This window comes from Vombatus ursinus, unplaced genomic scaffold (assembly GCF_900497805.2).
Source record: "Vombatus ursinus unplaced genomic scaffold, bare-nosed wombat genome assembly UNPS02005553.1, whole genome shotgun sequence".
In the NCBI taxonomy this organism is placed as follows: domain Eukaryota; kingdom Metazoa; phylum Chordata; class Mammalia; order Diprotodontia; family Vombatidae; genus Vombatus; species Vombatus ursinus.
In genome coordinates this window covers 627-19207 of record NW_020945331.1, presented here as the reverse complement: position 1 = coordinate 19207, position 18581 = coordinate 627, and the positions used below count along the sequence as shown (strand labels likewise).

At 49.6% G+C, this 18581-nt stretch overlaps 1 protein-coding gene across 1 annotated transcript; it reads left to right on the top strand.

Moving 5' to 3' along the window:
* Positions 1–724: 724 nt before the first annotated feature.
* LOC114032641 (CREB-regulated transcription coactivator 1-like) lies at positions 725–18328 on the top strand. Its single transcript, XM_027848002.1, has 6 exons — positions 725–859; positions 3403–3705; positions 6857–6958; positions 14404–14490; positions 15928–16108; positions 17962–18328. The coding sequence occupies exons 1-6, from the start codon at positions 725–727 to the stop codon at positions 18171–18173; spliced, it is 1020 nt and encodes a 339-aa protein (XP_027703803.1). The 3' UTR covers positions 18174–18328.
* Positions 18329–18581: the final 253 nt, after the last annotated feature.

Below are 18581 nucleotides of genomic sequence, written 5' to 3'. Positions count from 1 at the left end.
TCTAAAGGCCCCCCCAGCTCTGACATTCTCTGTTCTAAAGGCCCTCCCAGCTCTGACATTCTCTGTTCTAAAGGCCCCGTCCCAGGCCTGACATTCTCTGTTCTAAAGGCCCCCCAGCTCTGACATTCTCTGTTCTAAAGGCCCCCCCAGCTCTGACATTCTCTGTTCTAAAGGCCCCGTCCCAGGTCTGACATTCTCTCTTTTAAGGGCCCTCTCAGAACTGGCATTCTTTGAAACTATGCAAGTGTTTACTATTATTTAATACTTTTCAAACACTCTGAGGATGACTGGACCTTTCTAGGTTCTGTAATTTGGGAACGTCCTTGTGGGGAATTTTAGTAATGATTCATGTTTCCAACAGGGGTTTGGAGTACATGATTTCTGCAGTTCTTTCCATCTCTCTGATTCAGTGATTCTCTGACTCTCAGAGCTTTGAATGGAGTAGCGTTGATGTCAGGGTGCCTCTGCCCTTATCGCTGCCCGATCCCAGGGACTCTTTTGTCCCCAGAAGATCGTGGGTGGCTGAACTACTCAGCCAGCACAGGAGCCAGTCACAGGGGGTCCATTGTGCTGGCCTAATCACTGGAAGGTTTGACTTTTATTATCAGCTGGAGGTGGTGGGATATGAGCTGTAGGGATCCCACCAGGACCCTTGTTCAGCAGAACGAATCCAGGAGGGCTCAGGGCCCTGGCCCACAAGCTGGCTGCTTCTTGAATTTCAGGCATGTTGGCGACTCCAGGTTCCTCCCAACAGCACCGTCAGCCAGCGGTCAGCCCCCTGTCCCTGAACGCAGAGTCAAGACGGCAGCAGAGCCAGCAGATGTCTCCCACGCTCTCCCCTCTGTCGCCAATCACTCAGGTACACGGGAGCCTGTCACCTTTGGGAGTGCACATTTGTTAGGCTAGACATGGAGAGAAGAGAGATGAGCTGTCTGGTTTGGGTTGTCCGAGTTTTTATTTGATCCCAGACTAGAAGTGACCCAGCTTTGGGGGCACCATTGTGGTGTAGTGGAGAGAGCCCTGGACTGGGAAGTCGAGGCCCTGAGGACTAGCTCTGATGCTTTCAAACCACATTGAACTTTCTTTGAATCTCAGTTTCTTATCTGTAGAATAGGCATAAAATACTGGTACTTGGAGGGCTTTTGTGGTGATAGTGCTGGTAAAACCAATACCAGAGGAAGAATGAAAGCTGGTTTTCATTGCATATTTATTAAGTGCCTTCAGTGTGCCCTATCCCTGTCCTGTGGGGGCATCTTGGTGTCCTAATGGCCTGGACTTAGCATCAGTGGTCCTGGGTTCTAATCCCAGCCTGTCTACATCTCCTTCTCCCTCCTCCAAGGCCTTGGTAGCTGCATCTTAAAAGCTATATAAATGTGAACTTTCTATAAAATGGGAGTAATGGACTAGATAATCTCCACAGTCCCTCCCAAGCCCCAACATTCCAGGATTCCTCATAATCCTCCTAGCTTCAGATTTTAAACGCCCCTCTTCACACAAGCACGTAACTGCTGTCTGCTCCCAGGTGCACCCTGGAGTGGCCACGGGCGTTCAGTACAGAAAGCCAAGCGTGCCCCTGTGCTGCGGCACATCTGTGTTGGCAAGGTTTTGCTCAGGGTCGTGGCAGCTGGTCCCGGCAGGCTGCCAGGTGGCATCGAGCTCGGGGGCTCGCCGACTCTGCCTCTGCTGATGGCCACCGCCTCCTCTCCAATATCTCCATGGAATAACATTAACAATTAGTGTTGACCTAGCAGCACTCCACATACGTTATGTTATTTGAGCCTCTCGAGAAACTCATGACTTAGGTCGCCTCCAATTGACAATGAGAAAACAAGTGGAGAGAAATAAATGCCTTGCTAGTGTCCAAGGTGAGACTGGAACAGACCTTCCTGCCCTGTCCGCCAGGCCCCGCCATCTCGCGTGTGCACAGAGGGCAGTCACTGATCGCTTTAATAACGCACACTGTGCAGTGCTTTGAAGTTCACAAAATGATTTCCTCATAGTAGCCCTGTCTAAGCCAATGAAATTGATAATAATTTGGATGTGTGTAGTGCTCTGTGACTGCAGTATGCTTTTCATGCCTTTTCTCACTTAATCTTCCCCCAAAGCTATGAGGCAGAATTAGTATCCTCATTTTACAGATGGGAAAACTGAGGCCCTGTCACATTTGAATTTAGAATGCATTGTGTGATTATCTTTTCTCAGGATTGAACCTCCTCAGTGATTCTTTTGGCTAAATTTATGGTATATGTCCATGCTCCAGCAAGCCTGAAGTGCCATTGAAACCAAAAAAAGGCAACTTTGCATAGTGGAGGAAATGCTGGCCTTGGAATGAGGAAGCCCCGAGTTCAAATCCTACCTCTGATATTTACTCACTTTGTGACCCTCAGTTGTCTTTCCGTAGCTCTAAACCTCTGTTTCCTTATCCATAAAATGAGAGGGTGAGACTGGATATCAGCAAAGTCCCCTTTCATCTTTCAAGTCTGTAATCCCATGAGTAGCTCCTGAGTCTGGCCCTGGAGACAAGGAGGGGAGGTGCATTAGCAGCAAAAACCTCTATGTAGACTAGTCCTGAGGAGTCCTGGATACAAACCTCGCTGTCAAGCTAACCCTTTGGCCCTAGCCAAACCAGGCCTCAGGAAAGAGCTGGCAGAGGATGGAGTCAGGACTGAGGCTTGAGTGCCCCAAGGGAGCAGTGAAACTCTGCATCACAGCCCACACCTTTATATGGGAGGGCGGGGACCCTGGATGGGCTCCCACCCACAGCAACAACCACTGCCTTTTTTTGAGAGCCCTTCCCTCACAGTGCCTGGAGAAGAGAGTCGTGCCCCAGAGGAAGAATAAGGCCCAGACTGGTTGTCCCATGGCTATGGAATGCAGGCCTTTAACACTGATACTGGCTGTGAATCAGGAAACCCAGGTCAGCTGCTTAGCAGCTGAGTGACTTTGGGCAAGTCATTTGCCCTCTTGGGGCCTCAGTTTTCTCCCTTGTAAAAAACCAACCAAACAAACAAAAAAAACATCATTAGCCTGATCAACCTCGTTAGTGTTGTGAAGATCAGAGGACAGAATGGATACAAAGGGCTCTGTCCGAGATGAGGCTCTTCAGGACCACGAACTGTGACCGCTGTTGTTGTTGTCCATGCCATTTTACAAATGACGGCATTGCCGTCTGCAGATAACGCCCTTTCCATTGGGCCTGTTGACTCACAGACAAGTGGCAGACAGAGAGTTCACATGCCTCCCAGCTTTGGAGATCATCTAGTCAGCCCAGAATCACATATGTTGTGTGTGGATTGAATTTGAAAGGTGCTCGCTTGCCCTCAGTGCCCATTGTTGTAGTTAGCAGATGCTCTCAGAGGAATGGTTTGACAACTTTTGCCGTCTCGTGTCTACCCTTCTCAGGCCGTGGCTATGGACGCTCTGTCCCTGGAGCAGCAGCTGCCATACTCCTTTTTCACTCAAGCGAGTTCCCAGCAGCCACCGCCGCCGCCGCCCCAGCAGCCTCCGCAGCAGCCGCAGCCCCAGTCACAGCCACAGCAGCCCCAGGTGCCCAGCAGCCTCTCCCAGACCACCCCCTTAATGCCGAGCTCGGGTTTACAGCGGGGGCCGCCACTCCCCCCTCTCTCGGTCACAGTACCATCTACTATCCCCCAGTCCCCTCCAGGCAACCAGGCCCAGCCATCGATGGGAATAGACATCACCTCGGTAAGTTTGTGGTGCCGCAGCCTGAAGGACGCAGACAGTGAAAGATGCTGAGATTGGGCGGAGGGCGGTGGGGGCCTTGGAGCTGGGAGGAGATGGAGCTCTGTGTGTATAGACTCAGGGAGGGTGAGGGCCTTCCTCTGCTCTCTGCAGAGCCTCTCTGGCTTCTCACCTGGCTGAGGTGCATGTATACATTAAGTCTTTTAACACTTCCTTTCGGTGTGTCAGAAGAAAGTTGATTTTGTCAGGCCAGGTTCTCCTGCTACCGTTGCACTGGGGTCCTTCTGTGACCTCACAGACATCACGTGATGACTGATGGCCACCCTTGAGAGGCTGTGCACCAGCCAGCTGGGTTCTCTGCCCCCAAGCGCATGGCCCATTGCCGGGCCCCTTGGGGCCTCGGGGAGTTTGCACTCCAAATGTAAAGGTGGAACATGGGCCACCTGGGCCTATGGACGTATGCTAGCATCTTCTTGAAGGGGCTAGCCAAAGTGGGAGGCTACGCAGGTGGGGCAAGGGATGTCAGGGGAGTCAAATAGGTGCTTATCTGAGCTAACAAATGCAGCTGGATCCCTTTGGGTACTGGGGCTAGTGTCCTCCTTCCTGTGTTGTATGCTGGCAACCGCAGAATAGAATGGATCAAGGCTCAGAGCTCATTAGAGTGTGCCGTTCGCGATCAGTTGTGGCTGCTGAGTGAGGAACGCCTTTTAAAGTTTGTCAGGTTCCTAATTTTAAGCACAGTGAGTCACTACTATGCATCTGATAACGGCAGCTTCTTCAAATGAACTCAGAGTGTTTCTTTCTGACTCACCAGCATCCAAGCAGTTGTCAGAAGTTAGCACTGGGCTGGCATCTCACTGAACAGACAGACCGGTCACCATAAGGGTCCCGGGCTGCCATCTCCGCAGAGGGAGTCGTTAACATGGCGCTTTCTTTGGAAGGAGGGGCAAGGTTCCAAGAATTGGCACCAAGAAGAGCTAAGGGCCGCCTCAGGTGCCTCGGCCTTCCTGAAAGTGTCAGGGAGAAGGAGCTTAGGAAGGAAAGGAGAGACAAAATATCAGAGCAAGCTGTCCAATCACAGTGCAGAATGAGTCCTTTTCTTTGGCTAAATGTCCTGCAAGAGAAGACAAGAAGTACTTCTCTCCACCTTGGGGTGCCCACCAAAACTTGAGGGTTTGACAGCACTTGGTGCTGTGCCCTGTCTTTTCCCCATTGTAGGACTCATTTGTTTTCTAGTGTCCTCAGTGGGAAGGGTATATAGGGTATATAGGTATAAGGCAAATGACAAATAAATGGTAGCTTCTTGGGGCTTCTTGGACAGCTCCAGAGAGATACAGGAGTGAGCTGCCCTTGTCCTTTGGTGACAGAGCCCACCATTTCCCATGATTCTCTGACAAGGGAGGCTGTTGCTTTGGCCAGCCCTGGAAGAAAAGGGCCCAAGAAAGGTAGGATCCCTCCACCAACAGAGAATATGGATTTGGATACCAAAGAGAAAAAAAAATAACAGGACAAATCTGAACCTGCTTACTGGCCCTTCCTAGCTGTGAATTTTTGCAGAATCAAATCCAAATGTTCTATACTTGCTTTCAATCTTTTCACACATAAAAAGAGCCAAACCCTGGAAATTCCGAGCCTTCGAGTTTTCATTTCAAAGTAATGGAAATGATATAGAGATAGGAATAGAGATTGGATCTGCGATTTCATCGACCTGAGGAGCCCCCCTTCCAACACAGGCCAGCACCTCTGCAACTTAGAGTCTTAATTACCTACAGCCCCTGGGTCACACAGCCTACACGTGTCCAAAGCAGAACTCGAATCCAGATCTTTCCAGGATCAGCTCTCTGCCTTTTGTGGAAATGATAACAGGAGTCACTCTGTGGCATTTTCAAGTAGCTCCCCTATAATCACTGGATGAGACTTCTCCCTAGCTGCTTCAGGGCCCCACTGTAGTACCACTGAAGGGGACTCCAGGTCCTCGGGCATTTCTGTCTCAAGCTTCTAATAGGGAGCTCTCTTCATCTGGAGCAGTCCCAGGAAGAGGCTTTGAGGAGCTCTCCTGCCCACTTAATTAATGCTGATTACTGTTTTCCATTGAGTGGGCTTGCTACCACATGGTACATTACTGTCTCCTAGGAAGACCGGTGTGGAGGTAGTTTGATTCCCTGTAGGACTTCCCATTTGCAAATAAATCATTTGTACCTAAATTCCCAGTACAGTATCTTAGAAGAGGGCTTCAGGATGGTTGGGGATCTTCTGAGAAATGCTCCTTCCCAGATACCTTGGAACCCTTATTCACAGTAACTTCCAAGAGAATGTGAGAAATCATTTTGACCCCAGGCCCTTCACCTAAGTCTAACTCGCCCTGTGCTCAAATAACCTGACCAGTTAAGCGCTGACCGTGGCCTCTGCTAGAGAAAAGGGACCTCTGTAAAAAGGATGTCAAAGGAACAGATTAAAATGAGGCTGAGTATAAAGGGCGCAATTTTCAAAGCACCCTCAGTATAGCCTGTAAGTGGGAAGGGAGGTGTAAGGCTTGGGAGTTAGTGTATATTAAACAAATTAAAATAGAGATGTGTATATCTGTTTGGACTTTCTGTGGTGCTCAGACTGGGGCTTGAGACCAGCCCTGTCTTTGAAGCAAAGAAGGTGGGGGAGGGGAGGGGAAAGCAGAATGGGATGGGGCCAGGATAGACTGGAAGTGAAAAGTACTGACAGTTTGGACCGTACCCAGCTTCTCTTGGCCAGCAGGCTATAGACACAGTAGAACCCCTTTATGATCCAGTATCGGTGATATCACTCTGAGACCTACCTTGTAGCCAGATGTGTTATAGCTGTATCAGGCTTTTTTTTTTTTTCAGCACTGTTCTGAGAGGATGTGAGAGGCCAGCCAAATCTGTGTGGCCAGAAAATAAAGTGATAATGGGGTTCTACTGGCAAAGATCACGATCTTTGAAAACCTGCACTGGCCATCGGGCCCCTCCAGTGAGCTTGAGTCCAGCCTGTGGTGTGTGAGCCCAGGGCTCCTGCTCTCTGTGACAGCTGCATCGTCCTAGCTTAGAATTGCTGATGAGCATTTCCAGCTATGCACCAATCAATATATAACCTTTCAACCTTCCATCGATCCCACGGTCTTTAATTCTGTGTTGTTCTGTAGGGTTCACTCCAGCAGTACCGCAGTAATGCTGGCTCCCCAGCCAACCAGTCTCCCACCTCTCCTGTCTCCAATCAAGGCTTCTCTCCTGGCAGCTCCCCTCAAGTAAGGGACTCTGTGCTTCCATAAGCCTTGCTTCCTGTCTCCAGTGTGTCCATTGCCAACCCATGGTCACTCACTGTCACTGTCTGTGCCTCATGCTTCACTGATGTCTCATCCTGTCTGGTCCCACTCAGAGACAGAATGTTTCACTAGCCAGAGAAGGCCACTCCTTTTCATTCACTGGGAAAAGGTGCTCTGGCTGGCTGACCAGGGTTCTCTGGCTTCTGGGAGTACTTCTCAGACCTATGCCTCATCTAAGGTCATTCACGCTAAGACAGAGCAGTAACAGTCGAATGGGGAAGTGTTTGCTTGGGATTGTGACAAGGACAATGTCAAAGCTAGTGGCTGTCATCGTATCAGAATTATAGTGTCTTCGTTCCAGAACATAGGATGTAGATCTCGAAGGGGCCTTAGCTCCTCGCATCAGGGCTGGGGAGACGAGGTTTCTGTTCTTGTGTTCTGTGATACTGCCCCTAATTCCCGGGATGTCCACAGCATTGTTGGATCTAGGGACCTTACAAATGACATTGACTTACAGATAGTGTGGGATGTGAAGCTAAAGTCAGATTTGTAACGTGATTGTGTTAGTCAAGATCATTTTAATGATTCTACCCTTTCTGCGATTGGCACACAGCTCAGCCATTGTCATTGCAGCCACCAGCCAGCTTGAACCTCCTGAGAGCCTCTGCCCTTGTGACTAACCCTTGTACAATTGAGGCCTCTGGGATTTTAGTAGAGGAGGCTTCACGGCCTGAGTCGATCCTAGAAAGGCTAAGGATGGAGATCTTCTGCTTGTCTCTGCTGCATCCTATCAGACATAGCCACAGAGAGGAGAGGCAAGGCAAGGCTGGAGATGTCAGGTCCTCTGGGTTTCCCATCATCACAGCCTGCATTTCTGTAGCGCTTTCTGGCTTAAAAAACATACTTCCCTCCCAGTGACCGAGGGAAAAGAGCTAGTGACAGAGTCACCGTCCCCATTTGGTATCTGAGGAAATGGAGACTCAGAAAAGGAAAAGAACTTTTCTGAGCCCACGAACCCAAGTGGTGGCAGAGCTGGGGTGCAGCTCAGGTCTCAGGACTCTGATGCAGGCTTCCGTCCCTGGCTGCTGATGGCTTCTGTCAGCTGTGAGCCCACAGGCCTGAAGCACTCTATGCCAGCCCAGGCCTCAGCGACTGGTACCCCACTGCCTGCCTTGTGGTCCCAGAGCTATTTCCCAGACAGAATTGGGCTCATGGGCTTGCTTCTCTAGACCCCAGGTCCTTGTCCATTTTCTCTGACCACTGTTGTCATCATCCAAATGGTTCTTGTGGCTCTAAGAATCCACTTCCCTTTGGACCAATCTCAAGACATACCTAGTTCATCTAGGGATTTTATTAACAAGAGAGTAATAATTACCAATACTAGCCCACATGTTCAAAGCCCTTTATAATGCATAAAATGCTCTTTTTATAACAAGCCTGTTGGGATCTACATCATTGGAGGGAACTTCCAAACTGATGGTATCACCAATCCATTGGAGTAGTTTTTATAAGAGCCATGTGAATTAGACAGGTTAGGGATATTATTTAGGGATATTTCATGGCATTAGAAAGCTAAGATCCAGAGAGCTAAACTCAGTAGAGAGCTAGTCAAGAGCAAACCCAGGGCTGCTGAAGAATTAAGTTACAAAAGGGTTATCACTGCAGGATGCTAGAGTACCCACAGAGCATCTGCCCAGTGCCTGACTAGTTGTCTCTAATGCTTCTCAAGCTTGCGCTCCTACTCCGCAGGCCTGCCTTTGGGTCTGCTCTGTTGGCTGCCTCGTGGCCATTGGCCATGGAGTATTCAAGGCCCCAGAATGGTAGCTCTCTTTCCCAGAATTTAACTTGTGCATCCCAGGTTTTAATTATTGGGGGGGGGGGGGGGTTGTAAGCAATGCCACCTTCTGCAGCCAGTCAGGGAGCTTCCTCAGGTCATGCAGGTCCTGGTGTTCCATATCTCCCCATCTCACCTCGGACACATCCCAGAGATAGACCAGAATAGCACGTTGCCATCAACATTCCTACAGGACCAACACACCCTGCCTGCCTTTTCTTTTTGAACAACTTGTTGACCAAGAGCCTCTTAACATAGGCCGTGTCTGACTCTGTTTTCCACAGACCAGGCAAATTTAGCAAGGCCTAGACCTGGCATTGTTGTTAGCTGTTGAGACTGAAACTTTGTAACTTCAATATGTTTGGCTCTATTTCCCACAGGCCAACGAGAAAAATGAGAATCTTCTCCTTGCCACCTCAGGAGAACACAATAGAACATTCTTCTGCCATTGCTCATTGGGTAGATGGGTAGATGGGCTGTTTGGGCAGCCCAGTGTTAGTATTGTCCAAACCCAGGATGAAGTAGGTAGGGTTCGTATCCTTCTAGTGCCCTCTCACTCCTCCTTCTGTACCTATTCTTTGTCTTCTCTGAAACCAATCCAACAAAACCATTCAGAAGGTTTCAGCCCCACCCTGGGGATTCTTGGAAAGGCCATTGATTAGCCCAAAGCAATGTCTTTAATGGTAGGCTTTAAGATCCTGTTACATATGGGTGGTCCAAATAGGGGAGCTTCCAGCTCCTCTTTACCTTACACAAAGATATGAGTTCCCCCTCCATTGGGTCGTAAACTGCCTTAGGCCCCTTGTCTCCCCCAACCCCCTGCCCCCGTCCTTTGACTATCTCTCTGACACCTCCACCAGAATGTAGGAAGGGCACTTACAGAAGCCCTACCTCATACTCATACCTTGTTGGTGGTTTGCTATAGAGTCGTTTTTGAAAACTGGAAGATTACCACCCATTAGGTGCACGTGACTTAAGTGGTTTCAGTGGAAAGAGAGGTTTGGCCGAGGGCTATCCAGACAGTACCTAATACCCATCATGTTCTCCAGGGGACCATGGGATGACTTCAGAGAAGTAGCGGTCCTCCCTCTAGATTTTCTTAGGGGTATGGACTGATGACTCCTTTAGCACATCCTCATCTGATGTGGCCGCCCCTTTAGGGAAACGATATCTCCCTTTCCAAGTCTTCCAACTCTTTCAGATGAACACATTCATGGGGGATATGCCTTTAAGTAGGTTATTTTTCTCTCTCCATTTTGTTTGCTGGTTATGTTCTTTCCTGACGTCCACCTCTCACCTGGAAGGGACTTTCCCACTGAAATTCTTTGTATGGTGTTGGTCAGCCCAGTGTCTGTATAGCCTGCCACTAACTGAACCCCCTGTGCTCTTGTAGTATAGAACATGCATTCTGACCCTGTGGGCCTTTATCCTGATCTCTTGGAAAGTTATACTCAGAGAAAGAGGAGGGCAAGGGTAGTGTTCCAGTAACTGAGCCCTGGGAAATGTGGTGCATCAGTCCGTTGTCATGCCTTTAGACAAGGAGCTCAGGGCAACTCTCTCGTCTGAGCTGGAAGGGGCCTTAGACCTTAGGACATGAGAGTTTGCTGGTAGGTTAGGGCTCAGCTAGTTCAACTCACATTTTCCAGATGAGAAGACTCTGGCCCAGAGAGGAGGATTGATTTGCCCAGGGTCCCTCAGGTGGTTAGTGGCAGAACCGGGGCTAGTAGACTCTGACTCCCCAGGCCTTCACTGGAATGCTTTTTCATGCTCCAGAGATTGCAGGCCCAAGGTGGAAATGAGGATGGGACTTGTTTTGGCAGAAGGCCTTGCCAGTCACTTGACTTATGACCCTTGGACCCTGAGGCACTACCTGAGTATCTCTCTTGGGGTTGTTCCCATGCAGGAGACAGTTAACTTCTTGCCCCAGTCCACACAGCATTGCTTTGCACCTCATGATTCTGATTTACTCCAGAGAGCAAATGTGTGAAGGTCCGGAGCCTGCTTATTAGCCCTCTGCCTTTGCCTCTGCCTTCATTACTAGTGGTGACTAAACTTGGGGGCAGAGGCAGAAACCTTCCATTGAGGGGAGGCCCCAAACTCTCAGGGTCAGCCTTCCCCGGTGCTGAAGCCAGTCATTCCTGTCAGCTGGCTCTCAGTCTGCCCAATCTACTATACTCAGTCTATTTGCTCAGCCTGTATAAGTTTGCACTGGGGAGAGCCAGTCCCAGAAGCCTTTGAAAAGAAAAGTTATCTGGTCCTAGTTGCCTCTTATGTTTGTACTTTGTGATGGTAAAGGTGTTGGGGCTGACCCTGGGTTAAGTTGGGATGAACTTGTATCATAGAAGGGGGTAGGTCAAACTCTGTTGGGAGGTAGGTCCTTGTCTTTAGGGTTAAAGACAAAAACAGAAGTCAGGCTGTAACTCGGGGGTGAAGGTGGGGAAATATCTCCCAGCTCCAGCTCCTGTAGCCAACCTCCCTTGCCATCTCCTGCCCACCTGGTGTTCCTAGTGGCTTCTGCTTTCTTAACCCCTCCTTGATCTGGTCTCTTCCTCTTGTCTCCACACCTGGTTCTAGCCTATCTATTGTGTCCCAGCAGCCCTTGATCAATTTGGTTCAGTTCCCTGACAGTTAAGAGCATTGTGCTGGCTGCTGGACCAGGTACAGAGTTCACAGACCTGGCATCCACTTCCTGTCCCCCTTAGTGCCTTTGGAAAATTGAACACAAATGTATATTAGGCTCCTGATGGGTCCTGTGGACCAAATCTAGAGAGAACTTGTCATCTACCACCTAACCTCTTCAGGGCTTTGGGGGAGCTCAGCAAACACTTAAGTGTCTATCTACTGTGTGCTCCAGAGCACTGTGTTGGAAATGATGAGCTTTGCCACATCCTGGGCTTAGGGTAGATAAACATCTGTGCACTGACAATGATGCATCTGAAATTAAGGAGGGAGGCTTGTCCCCGTGGGGTCCCTCAGCACCTTCATGAGGCCCCCCAGGAGCTGAGCTGTGGGATGACAAGATCAGAGGTGGTGGCAGCCCCTGCCCAAGAGTGGCTGCCTCCTTTTGGACTACCCTGTCTTTCCGAGTTCCAAAGCTCCATGTAAATGACTTGTTTCACAGTTTCTCATCCCCTGTGATGTGCCCAGCGACCATGATTGGGGTTCACCTTCTCTGCCCCTTCCTCCTGAAGAAAACCATCCTAGAGACAGAACAAAAAGATGGTCAGAATGGCTGCTTCCTCCAAGTTGGGCCAACCACTGGGCTTTCCTGTCTGTTCATACAATCACAAAAGCTCTGAGCTGAACAGGAACTCCAGTGCTACCCATCCCTGCCTGAACAGGGCATGCTTTCTGTGGTGTCCCTAATGCCTGCTTCTCCCACCTCTGGGTGAAGCTCTGGAAAATAAAATCATCTTAATTGGGATTAAGATGGAGGGCTCTAGGCGAAGTTACACTGGGGGTAATACACGAAAGTACTTGGTGAAGCGTAAACTATTATTAGCTCTTATGATAGATCCTGGAACTGGATGAGAAAGAGGAAGAGTTTGTTGAAGTCCTAAGATGGCAGAGCTGGACGCTTCCCCGGACACCTTCCAGTCCAACCTTTTCTTCTTACAAATCAGCAGGCTAAGGCAGAGAGAGGACAAAGACTTGCTAAAGGGCCTACTCCTAGCAAGTGGTAGATCCAGGCCTTTTCCCTTTAAATCCAGTTCCCTTTCCTGGGGCAGCAGCCGCTTGGGCTGCACAGACCCGTGCACATCTGAGTCTAGCTGGAGAAGCTGTCATCCTAAAGTCCCCCAGTGACCTCTCTCAGAAGGGCCTTCACGTAGGCCTTTCCAGGAGCACCCCATCCTAGCACTGCCTGGCTTAGAGATTCAACTGGAATTCCATTCAACTGCTCAGGGTATGGGGAACCACTACCATTCACCCCCTGCCCACCCAGAGAGCACCTGGCTCCCGCCTCCCTGGCTCAGCCTTGGCCTGCTTTGATTATCAGGATGAGAGTTGTTTTTCCCCAAACCACAGGTCTCCAAGCATGGTGTGGGTGTCCTTCAGCAGGCTCGGCTTGTTGGGAGACAGATTTCCTTTGTCTTGTTTTAATAGCTCAGTAAAGACAGGTGCTGTGCTGGTTGTCCATCAACTCCCTCTTACGAAGAGCTGTTGGAAGATTTGTAAAAGAGGCATTCATGGAGGGTTCTGGTGTGTGTGTGTGTGTGTGTTTACGTGCCCTTTGGAGGGGAGGATTCTGGAAGGAAGCTGGCTGTGTGTTTTCCTAGTCCTTGCTCAGTGAAAAGGCTCCGTGGTCTCCAGCTACGTGCTTGTATCCTGTGCCTCAGGTCTTTGCAGCGTGGCCACACGGTGTCATTCTGTTCCTGTTCACTCTCACTAGGCAGGTGATGGTTGCTAAGGTTTATTGATATCCTGATCGTTGAAGGAAAAATTCTCTTCTCTATGCCTTGGTTGGATTTAATTAAACAACGGAATTTGTCAGAGTCCACCAAGGAAGGAAAGGAACAGGGAGACAGATTCCAGCTCCGGATGAAGGAGAGCTTTGTACCCATCAAAGCGTTCTCATCCTGGAAGAGACTGACTGCCTTGGGAAGTAGTGAGCTCGCCATGGCTCGAGTCCCTCGACCTTGTCAGGGGTGTCATGGAGGGAGCTCCTCCAGCCTCAGGTGGGACGCTTTTTTGAGCTCTCATCCAGGATGTCAGAAGCCACGATGGCATCTCCCCCATGGCTCCTAGGCCCACTCTCTCCAGAACTCCCAGCTTAATGCAGAGGACGGGAGGAGGAGGAGCCACTTTGGCTCCTCAGTTTGTAGGGTTGTCCTTGGAGTGAGAGGGATAGGCTGGTAACCAGTGGCATAGTTTGAATAACGAGTTCCCTGCAAAGTCAGAAATTATAGAAATGGCAAAGTTGCTCCTGAGTGGCTGAGCTTAGCCTTCGCTTCATTGTTCATCTGTTTCTGTCCTTGACGTGTCCTATACATTTTGGAGAGTTGAAGATGGGTATAGGAGCCTGTAGGCTTTCCTTCCTGGAAATCCCAGGCAGTCAGGCTGTTGTGGCAGGAGCGTGTGTTGGGCACCCTGGAGGGCTGGGCTCACTTTCTGGGCCAGTGTCACAGCCATTAGCTGGCAGCCTCCACGGAAGCAGCCTGGCCTGAAGGCTCTTTATGGCCTTGCCTGGGGTGGCCGTGAGGTTAGGGCCCTTACCTCCAGGTGTGACTGGGTCTTGTTTTCAGTGCCTACCTCTACAGACATGATGGGCAGTCTTGCTCTTTGCCCCAGGGGGAGAATATTGCTGGGAGGATGTGGCTCTGTTCGTGTTGGCCGTTGTTGCACTCTGCTAGTTGTGTTTTAACTCGTACGCGGTAGAATATAAGCTCCTTGAGGGACCGTTTTGTTTTGTCTTTTGTCGTGGGCCTAGTCAGGCCAGCAGTCAGCGTCTCCAAAGTCTGAGCCTTGTTGATTAGGTTGACTGAGCCAGCCATGGAGCAGAGCTGCTCTAAGCGGCTTCAGCAGCCTGCCACCTGTTCAGTGGCCCGCCAGGTGTGGGGGATCTCACGACAGCAGGACTCTCTTTTATCTGCAGCACTCTTCCGTCCTGGGCAGCGTCTTTGGGGACTCCTTTTATGATCAGCAGATGACAGCGAGGCAGGCTAATGCCCTGTCCCATCAGGTGAGCCCTGTAAGCTTCCTGCTTAGAATGGCATGTCCACTTCTCCTGGCTACAATAGCGAGCCACTTTCTGCTTCCCTCTGTGGCTGGGGCCACTGTCCCTGGACCGCAGCGTCCGATCCCAGCCTCCAGGTCCTTTTTTTCCCCAATCAGTGAACTCTGGCATTTCACTTAGGAAAGTCGTCATCTGAGATGGAAGTTTTTACAGCCAGAAAAAGAACCTTTAAAATCACCTAGTGTAACAGGGAGGCCCATAGAGGTTTAGTGCCTTGTTCAGGGTCACAAACCACAAATGGAGTAGCAGGATCAGAATTAGAACCCAGCTCTCCTGAATCCCAGGCCAAGACTCTTTCTAACATATCATACTAGGTAATATGGAAGCCTTTCTCAGCAGGCTTCTCGTAGGAAAGAGTATGAGGCTAGGAGAAAGGGGAGGTGGAGGTAGAGAACCTGGGCTTCTCTGCTTTGGGCCTCAGTATTCTCCTCAATAAAACGCGGGCCTTGGGCTTCTGAGGTTCCTGTGCTCCTACGGTCCTTTGACCTCCTTGGGGCTCAGTTCAGATCATTCTTGTGGCCCGTGAGGTTCCTCCACTTCAGTGATTATCAAAGTTGACCTGCTGGATGTGGCAAAGAGACTCCTTACTCTTTGACTCAGAATCCAGGGCCTGGGTTCAAGTGCTGACTCTGTCACGTTCTAGCTTTGTGACCCTAGATGAGTCATTTAACCCAGGGTGAGTGAGTTCTAGTTCCTTATCTGCAGAGTGGATGTGGATTCCTGCTCACTTCAGGGATGAACTGTGAAGTGTCAAGTGAGGCAGTGTCTGAGAAGTGCTTCATAAATGAGAAGTAAGCTGTTGGTCTGAATCCCAACCCAGAGGCCTCCAGGGCAACAGGCACCGTTTGGGTAGTTTTTGTTTCCTTCCCTCAGGCAGATAGCACCCCATTTCTGCACCTTGTCCTCCAAGGTGAATGAGAGAACGAAAGAAGGGAGGAAGGTCTGAACCGCAGATCAGAGGGAGGCTGTGTCCGAGCCCCGCTCACAGCAGGGCACCCCTGCTGTAGATATGTGTGCCTTTGTGCTAGCTTGAGGCAAGAGATGGCAGAGAGTAAGGCTTTGCCAAGTGCCCTAAAGCAGTATCTTTTCTCCCCTTTCCTCTGGAAAAAGCTGAGCAGACTCTCTTCTAAGGTTATTTGCAGTTCTTTAAAGATACCAGCAGGAGCCATCATCATCATTCATTCATTCATTCATTCAACAAGCATTTAACCCACTTGAATTGGATGGAAAAAGACAGGGGTAAAGAGTCCAGAAACCAGTTGGGGCATGTTCTTGCTTGTCCTCTGGGGATGAGTTGTGTGCACAGTCTGAGCTGGACAAGGCAGCAGGATTCTCTGGCCTGATGTGGTTGGGGTAATGCTTGGTTTGTGCTTTGATCTTCAGCTGGAACAGTTTAATATGATTGAAAACGCTATCAGCTCTAACAGCCTCTACAGCCCCTGCTCCACACTTAACTACTCCCAGGCTGCCATGATGGGACTGACAGGGAGTCACAGCAGCCTTCAGGACTCACAGCAGCTAAACTACTCAAGCCACGGAAACATCCCCAACATCATCCTTACAGGTAAGCTCCTCCCTCTCCCCTGAGGATCTGAGACCAGACTTCCACAGCTCTCCTTTCTCCTTCTATGTGGTTGCTAGCCATTGTCAGCACCATCACCTCCCCAACCCATCAGCACCATCACCTCTTCAACCCATCAGCACCCTCACCTCCCCACCCATCAGCACCATCACCTCCCCAGCCCATCAGCACCCTCACCTCCTCAACCCATCAACACCCTCACCTCCCCACCCTCAACACCATCACCTGCTCCACCCATGAATACCATCACCTCACCACTCATGAGCACCATCATCTGTTACTACCATCCATCACTGTCATCATCACTATTGTCTCTTAAGCACTCAACTACAATTGTAACACTCTGCTGGTTATATTTTTGGTAAAGAACAAATTCATACCCAGTAGAATATAGCTCCTTGAGGGACTGTTTGGTTTTTGTCTATTTATCTCTAATGCCTATCATAATACCTTGTACCTAGTCAGCATTTAATGAATGGTTGTCGAATTCTGCTGAAATGAATATCTTCCCTTAAGACAAGGAACGTGCAAATACATCTACAGAAATACAGATACACTTTCGTATGTTACCACATGCACATTTTCTGATGCTATGTAATTATATGTATATGTGTTTTGGGTGTGTATATATATTATATTTATGTATGTATATCATCTATCCATCTATTGGCATAGGAATGAGTTGTGCTGGGGGTTAGGGCTTGGAATTGGCTCTCTATCAATATGTGAAATTTCTTGGGGAAAGTGGTATATATGCTCTACTTTAAAGACTGGGTGACTTGGGCCTGCATTCCTGGAGTGGAGGAGTAATGGCCTGGGTTGGCCCTTCTTATGAAGCAGCAGGCTTCCCTGCTCAAAGAGACCAGATTCCCTGGATTTTCGGTTTGAAGGAAAGCCTGGGAACTGGCATCTGGTAAGTGTTTTACAGATGAAGAAACTGAGACCCACCCAGACTTGCCCACAGTCTTGCACACAGCTGAGTCAGACTCTCCACCAGGTCTTCAGATTCCCAGACCAGGGCTTGTTACATAGCATCCTGTGGTCTCCTTGAGGAAGAGACGCCTCACACCAGAACATGTGTTGTACCAGAACAAGAATACTGGTTAACCAGTTACTGAGTTGCCATTTAGAGAGCCAGTGGGCCAAGTGCGGGCAGACAGTGTTCATGGTGTAAATGTGACCCCCAAAGAATGCAGTCTCTGACAGCACACCCCCATCCCCCTTGTGCATAGGGCTTTGGTTTTATACAGGGAAGAGTGTAGCCTCACTTGGTGCATTTGAATTTACCATGTTGACATATGTGTTTATCTTAAGGGAAGTTGTATAGGCCTTCAGGACCTCAAGAACGACTTGGGATGGTGTAAAGCCTCTGTCCTGGTCAGGCCCCTGTTCCCTAACAGTAATCGTGGCAGAGTCGTCTCCGCTCTGCTCTCTTTCCCTTGTTCTGTGTTCTAAAGGCCATCCAAGCTCTGACATTCCTGATATCCCTCTCCTCACACTCATCTGTCCTAATTGGCTTACAGAAGCAATTCCAAGCAAGAGTTTGGATTCTTGCTTTAAGTATCTTCCCCCAAGGCTTGATATATATGTTTCTTTATGTCCCCCCTCATACTGATGACAATGATACCTTCTCTTAGGCCCCAGAATAGCACGATGTGAAAAGCCCAAGTATTACCCAGTTAGAATCAGCTTTTCTCTTTTCAGGTGTAGCCTGAGACATTCAACAGGCTGAACTCTGCTCTTTGAGTCACAATGTGTTTTTCTCTGGATGGGGATGTTATGTTTGGAGTGGAGAAGCTAATCCTTTTTTTTTTGTGTCTTCTCTCCCATTCCAGTGACAGGGGAGTCCCCTCCCAGTTTATCAAAAGAACTGACCAGCACTTTGGCAGGAGTTGGTGATGTCAGTTTCGATTCCGATTCCCAGTTCCCCCTGGACGAACTCAAGATTGACCCTTTAACCCTAGATGGGCTTCACATGCTCAATGATCCTGACATGGTCCTCACTGACCCTGCCACAGAGGACACTTTCCGAATGGACCGGCTGTAGGGTGTGGACAACCTTGAGCCTAGGAATGTGTCACCTTCCTGGTGCCCAGCCGAACTGAACACAGCCCACGGGTCAGTGGAGTCAGATTCCATGGTTCCTGAGAGCAGCCGCTCTGCCCCATTCAATTGAGTAAAGCTTGTCGTTCTAAGCTTGCAGTGCTGCCACCCTCTCATCTGCTCACCCCCCAGCCTCACCCCTTGGTGCCATCTTGGACCCTTTGGTTCAGTCTACTCGTTGCCATTTGAATGAGTTTGGATCCCGCATCCGCCTTCCCGCCCAAGTCCCAGTGTGAGGTTGTGAATTTGTTCTTGCAGTAGGAGGGGGGTGTATGTGGTCACTAACGTGAAGCAGCGTGGCCACTGCCTGAGCAGTCTCTCTCTGTAAGATACCAAAACCATTGGCTGGTGT

What these genes read in the sequence shown, in the direction of transcription:
- LOC114032641 (XM_027848002.1), top strand. Translation starts at nt 725, where the DNA reads ATGTTGGCGACTCCAGGTTCCTCCCAACAGCACCGTCAGCCAGCGGTC. An exon ending in CTCTGTCGCCAATCACTCAG is followed by an intron (nt 860 to 3,402) that starts GTACACGGGAGC and finishes TACCCTTCTCAG; the next exon opens with GCCGTGGCTATGGACGCTCT. An exon ending in CCCCAACATCATCCTTACAG is followed by an intron (nt 16,109 to 17,961) that starts GTAAGCTCCTCC and finishes CTCCCATTCCAG; the next exon opens with TGACAGGGGAGTCCCCTCCC.